Raw genomic sequence first — 6,904 nt, forward strand, 5'->3', positions numbered from 1 at the left:
ACTGTGAAACATTGCTTACAGTGTTAGGTTGGATATTGTAGTAGTTACTGTAAATTTGACTTAGCAATACCTCTAACTGTTTGTTTGTTACTGTAACTCAACTCAAGACTTAAGTCAACTTGTGGCTTTCTCAAGTTGGGCTAACTTACAAACTTAAGGCAGCAGGGCAACTTACTTGTTTTTACGTTTATCTGGCTGCAATGTTTTACAGTGTACATATTTTGTCAAAATTGAGTTTAGACTGAAAATGGTCTTCATAACACCTCCCTTACTTTGTGACAAAGCCTTGTGGTATAACTGTGCCCTGTTTTAGAGATATATTGCTATATCAATTTTACACTAACTACAATATCCAAATAATCTAATACCAATAATGTGAAGGCACTTTTCTCAGTTTCAATATTGGCGTAGTTCCTGCACTTTGCTGTTGTAGAGCAGTACTACTGCAGCTGCCTGACTATAACCATATATCCTGTGACACTGCAAAGAATCCTGCGATCAAGCAAGTTAGTCTGTCTGGGTTTCATCTTATGATACAGTATGAGAGAGTGATCTCCAATCGTTGGGATTTGATGTTTTGTCCTCCATACCAATGCATCATCTGAATGAGTGGCGTGATAAGCTTTAGCTCCTGTGAGCTTCGTTTTTGTGATACCCATATATCTCACTATACCATACTAAATATCAGTAAATACATCATATGATGAGCTATATTCCATCCTTTCCTATGTGTATATGTTGAGGCAACACATGTTGGGGAATAGCAATGTCTTTATGGATAGGGAATTCATCTTGGTATGGGAGGGATCAAATGTCATCTATCATAAATGTAACCTAACATAAGTCTAATGTTGCACATTAGTATTGTACATAGCCAGCATTGTTTTTTATACGACATTTGCATTTAATTATTAATGCCATTGGCAAGAAGGGTGTCTTAATCTGTCAATTTATCAAGTCATACCGTTCGCAGTGCACATGGTTCCAATTTTGGAACACTTTATCCTTTACTCTGGCACTCTAAATGAGTATAAAGTGCACTTTATACTCATTTACTCTGAACATTTTAACGGCTTGCATGCATTGCATGCTGACAGGAAGTGAATGGGAGAAAGAGACAAGGAAGGATCGGGAAATTACTTTTGGTTGGATTTGAACCTGGCTCCATTCGCGCCATGGCCACCACGGCTGACTCACATAGTTTTATTAGACAGTAAACCGAATTTAAAGTCACATTACAACACCATTGCCATCGAGGTAACGACATGATGGGAGCTGCGTGGGCGAGAGCTTGGGGTCCTTTGTGTTTCTCTGGCCTATAAATTTGGCTGTATTTCTGTGACAGCATTTACAAAAGCCAGCGCTCACAAACGTGATCCTGAATACTATCAGCCTTCAAGCAGGCAGGCAGGCAGGCAGGCAGGCAGGCAGGCAGGCAGGCAGGCAGGCAGGCAGGCAGGCAGGCAGGCAGGCAGGCAGACAGGCAGGCACTACCCTACTGTATAAAGCACGCAAGACAGGCAGGCAGACAGGCAGACAGGCAGGCAGGCAGGCAGGCAGGCAGGCAGGCAGACAGGCAGGCACTACCCTACTGTGTAAAGCACGCCAGGCTGTCTGAGTAACGCTGCTTGACCACACACGAATGAGTCAGTGTGTTTGTAAATGTACAGTAGGAGTGGAGTGGGAGAGAGACATCCTTACACTTACAAGAAGTGAGAGACAGACATTAGGAGTCATCCTAATTTACTTTGCCAGCAAAGTGTGTGTGCGTGTGTGTGTGTGCGTGCGTGTGTGTGCGTGTGTGTGTGCGTGTGTGCGTGCGTGTGTGTGTGTTTGGATGTGTCAATGTTTGTATGTGGGCGTGTTCTTACAGTATGTGTATGCGTATATGGGCATGTGGGACAATGTGTGTAGTTGGGTAAATCTCTCTTAGCAGTGTGTGTGTGTGTGTGTGTGTGTGTGTGTGTGTGTGTGTGTGTGTGTGTGTGTGTGTGTGTGTGTGTGTTTGTGTGTGTGTGTGTGTGTGTGTGTGTCTGTGTGTGTGTGTGTGTGTGTGTGTGTGTGTGCGTGTGTGGTTTGTGGGGATGAAAAATGACAAAAGGACACACCATGCATATGTTTCTTTATTATTACACAGACACGATTCGGCGTTCTGCCTTCCTCAGTTCTCATTTTTCAGTTTTACAATATTTTGGTCAGCAGCACCCTTAAAAGAAGAAAAAAAATGTTGGGTGAAGCCTGCTCCAACCTTTATGAACTTTATGGTTTGTGGGGGGTCTCCACTGACAGTGTAGAGGGAGTCACAGAGGGACAGCAGCACAGGGGGACGCATCCTCTGTGACATTTTCCAAAACGACATAGCGAGCGGCATGCAGCTCCAAGCAACACCCCAGCAGTTTTTTAATGCTGCAGACAAGCAGTACACTGTAGCTGTCTGGAAATCCATATTTGCGGTTGCTGATGAGCCAGCAATGACAGCATAGGTGTGCAGTGAAACCAACCACAGATTATAATAATTAGTGTGCTCCTTGCATACTCAATATTCAGAGAAAGGAACACAACCATCAGCTACTGAGTGTACTATGCTTTGCAAAATTGCATTGTATTTTGGGTGGGTCAGTGAGTGGGGTCAATGAGAGGGGAGAGAGAGAGAGACGGGGAAGGATTGACAAATGACCCGAGCAGGAATCAAACCCAGGTCGCCGGTGTAGTAACCCAATGCCCTACCGTTAGGCCACGGCAGGGCCATTTTCTGAAGTAACACTTCTATTGACAAACACAAGGTCACGTTGTCTTCTTTATTAACCTTCCTTGCCTTGATAACATTACGCACCTGTTTGAGCAAGCGAAGCATTCACCTCCCTATTTCCTCTGCTCATGATTGAGTCAATTCCTTCGCAATCATGAGTGACAGCTGTGATGTGCTCCGAGTCAGGTGCTGTCACCTTAAGTGCGCCATTGATGTGAGTGAAGTGAATCCGGTATAGCGTAGCGGGGCTCACTCTGTGTCGCAGATGATATTTATCGGAGTGCTTTGGCTTCATCACAAGGGTCACTGGCTCCATTGAGGAGGTCAGTGACTCAGACGGATGGATCGCGTCCTAATGCCTCCGAGCGGAACGCGCCGGCTCTGAGATTGAGCCAGGTAGAGGACACAGGTCACAGCACGCAGCCGTTTACATCAACTTGAGCTTTGGCCACTTCATTAAATGACCGAGGAGATTTAATTATCTCGCCGCACTTACTTATTTATTTTATTTTATTATATATATTTATTGTTCTGGATGGTTCAGGAAGGACTGACAGATAGACGACTTGAGTTGATGGGACTTACAGTAGGCATGCATTTTTCATGGACTCTTCGTACATGGATGCATTTGCCAGGTGTGTTTTATGTCACATTTCGGTGCAGCAGGACACCTGAGACAAAGTATGCAGGCGCGTGCGCATGGTGCAATACTGTATTGCCACGATCATAGAGATCGGGGCATTCTTCCAGTCTACCATGCAGCCGCAGTAGAGTTAACCCGTAAAGACATGCTGTTTACCAGAAAGGCAATGACCAAGTCATAGTGCATTACTAAAGGTGCTGTGTTGTGTCGTAGCTGTGTAATACACTATGGTAGGCCTAGTTCACTTTTCAATGACTATTACAGTGTGCTAGCCAGGCCGTGCGCTCCTAGTGACGCAACAGCTTCAGCGTTGCTACCAGTCAGGTCAAGAGTCAATTTCTGAGTTCCCGCAAATACGGGAACTCCTCCCACTTTGTTGGGAAGCAAACAATCATTAGCAAACCAAGGGAGGCCACTTGGGAAATGCTGTTTGGGAAATGTTATAGCCAAGTCGCCTAATTTCACCCGTCCCCCAATTCTGCCCGCCTACTTATAAGTGATGATAGTTAATTATGTATTCACTGTTTAAGTCAGGAATGGATATCGACATGATACGGAGTTTGTATTCTTACAATTTGAAACGGCGACATTTGAAACCAAGTCAAACGTCCAAAAACAGCATTGTAATGAAGGGTTAGGGTTAGGGTTAGGGTTAGGGTTAGGGTTAGGCAGTTAGGCAGTAACGGCAGCATGGAACTTTAATTTCACGACGACATTCTGGCTAAAAACTCGCCCTGGCCGAGTTCATAATATTGCTCATTACCTCATCTACACAGTTGCTGCTATCCAAAAATATACGATAGCATAATTAAATAGTATTTGAAATAGTGATTATCACATTTTCAGTGAAGTGTTAAGTGAAGTGGGCGGAATTTGGTGACCTTACTATAATTGTTATGCTCTTGGTCAGACCAAGTCTCGAGGAGATTTGAAAGTCGATGATAATCAGGCTAACAGTGTGCCACAGCAGATACGGCGTGTATTATGGGGCTACACAATGGTGGAAAGCATTAATGAGAGCCCCCTAGATTAGTGGTTCTCAACCGTTTTTGAACAAACACCCCCTAGACCTCATCATAATTCTCCCAACGCCCCCTTGACCTCACCATAATCCTGCTGGGCATTGAAAGGCTTATGGTGAGGTCAAGGGGGCGTTGGGAGGATTATTAAAAAATATTACTATAAAAAAATTGAAATAGACCAATGCACCTCAATGGCAACTAAGCACCGCCCCCTCTCAGCTGTATCCTTCTCAACGTCCCCCTATGGTTCCCACATGCCCCCTGGGGGGCTGTAGCGCCCCGTTAAGAAACACTACCCTAGATGATGCATCCAGTATCGTGCACATTGCTGTCCAGTGGTCTGATAGTTCTGTATGAAGTGGCGGTTACCCTACCAATTGGGCTGCTTGGGATGGCCGTCTGCAGGTAAAAATGGGAAAAATCGGCCATTTGTTTTTTTTCCCCGGAAGTTTTATGCCCATAGAAATCAATGCAATTTGATGAAATTGGGCGGAATTTAGCGCCTCTTGGCGGTTTTCGAACACCTTTTGGGCGGGATTTGATCAGACATATCTGGCAACACTGGCTGTATGAAGTAGGAGATGAAAAGTGTAGCCGGAAAAGACTGACAAAGACCAGAAAGAGAGACTGGATACCACAGAGGTAGAGGGGATAGAAACGGATTTGGTGCCTTATTCTATAAAGAGATAGATTGAGAGAGAGAGAGGAGGTGAGAGAAAGAGAGGGTGAACGAGACTTGTGTGTGTGTGTGTGTGTGTGTGTGTGTGTGTGCGTGTGCGTGAGAGAGAGAGAGAGAGAGAGAGAGAGAGAGAGAGAGAGAGAGAGAGAGAGAGAGAGACAGAGAGACAGAGAGAGAGAGAGGTAGAGAGAGAATGCTTACAGTATGAGATAGAGAGATGAGGTAGAGAGGCGAGGGTGGCTGTTGAGAGAAAGAGAAGGAAAGATTCATTAGAGGAACGTAGTTTAGAGAGAGAGAGAGAGAGAGAGAGAGAGAGAGAGAGAGAGAGGTAGAGAGAGTGCTTACAGTACGCCCGTCCCGTGTTGAGGCAGTCAGGCCTGCTGGTTCTGCATCAGTGCTGGCCTGAGCCGCGCTGCATACTCTCTCATCAGCAATTGATTTGCCGTCCCATTAGAGGCGGCCGGCTGGAGCTGAGGGCCTCTGGGGTGGCAGATGAGCATCACCGCCCCACCGCGGCCATCTGATGGAGAGATGGAGGGATGGGAGCACTGGAATGAGTGAATGAAAGAGGGAATAATAAAAACGAGTGAGCGATGAAGAGAGATGTGGAGATACTGAGGCAGATACAACAGTAGGAAGGTCAGTTGAAGGTGAAAGTGCTACACATTGCAAGGTAAGGAGAGAGAGAGAGAGAGAGAGAGAGAGAGAGAGAGAGAGAGAGAGAGAGAGAGAGAGAGAGAGAGAGAGAGAGAGAGAGAGAGAGAGAGAGAGAGATAAAGAAAGAGGCGGAGAGAGATAGGAGAGGGAGAGATGTAATGGGGGAGAGGTGTAATGTAAATGCTTGATTGTAAATCAGTCGCTTTACTTAAAGAGAGTTTGCCAAACGTAGAGAGAGAGAGAGAGAGAGAGAGAGAGAGAGAGAGTCAGATACAAAAGCAGAGACAGACAGAGACAGAGACAGTGACAGAGACAGAGACAGAGACAGATAAAAAGAGATATAGACAGAGAGGTTATATATATGTCTATAGGCCTACAGAAAAACAGACAGACAGACAGACAGACAGACAGACAGACAGATAAATAGAGAGACAGACAGGGACAGAGCCAGAGAGAGACACAGGGACATAGACAGAGAGGTGAGATACACAGAGTGGGAAAGATAGCAGCAGGGGTGATATAGATTTTCCTGCACCGGCTTGTAGGAGAGTTTTAGATGCAGATGGAAATCGTCCACTCGGCTATGAAAGAAAATCCATGGCAGTTATGCACTCCCATGCATCTCTCTGCTTCCTGGAGACCTTCATGGAGAGTCTCAGATGGAAGTCCACACCCAAGACATAGAGAGAGCGAACGGGGGAATATTTGGCATTGAAAGGAGAGGAGGTGATTTGCATTTCTGGGAAACAAAGAGTTAGGAGCAACTGTTTATTATTCTATTGGCTTTGACTGCACCATCTTGCCCCTTGCAAGGTCTATCTAAAAAAAAAAAAATTGAAAGTTGTCGCTAGGAGCATGGAATGGGAAAAATAGAGGGGTTAGACAATGAAACTGAAGCACCTGTTTTTAGACTGGCTTGGCTATAGCGGCCCGGCCATGTATATTGACCCTGTAGAGCTCCCAACAGACAGTTCTGGTGGAAACAGGAGACTTGAAGTGGGCAGCTGTGGTTTTATGTTTTGTTTTCCACCCAGATGAGCACCTGAACATCCATACAGCGTCCTCTTGCGCCCACAGTTAATCCTGTTGGATATGGTTTCTCGTTCTTGGCGGTATGCTGACTTTACCCTGGTCACTGTGGCTAATTGATACAT

General features: G+C 45.5%; 1 protein-coding gene across 1 annotated transcript in view; it reads left to right on the forward strand.

The window, feature by feature from the left end:
• The window catches only part of LOC134452446 (protocadherin alpha-C2-like), a 79,084-nt gene that overhangs the window by 35,429 nt on the left and 36,751 nt on the right, over positions 1-6,904 (forward strand). Inside the window, exon 4 of the mRNA XM_063202841.1 lies at positions 3,070-3,072. Coding sequence (XP_063058911.1) covers positions 3,070-3,072 — 3 coding nt within the window. The remainder of the gene's footprint in view (positions 1-3,069; positions 3,073-6,904) is intronic.

This window comes from Engraulis encrasicolus, chromosome 7 (assembly GCF_034702125.1).
Source record: "Engraulis encrasicolus isolate BLACKSEA-1 chromosome 7, IST_EnEncr_1.0, whole genome shotgun sequence".
In the NCBI taxonomy this organism is placed as follows: domain Eukaryota; kingdom Metazoa; phylum Chordata; class Actinopteri; order Clupeiformes; family Engraulidae; genus Engraulis; species Engraulis encrasicolus.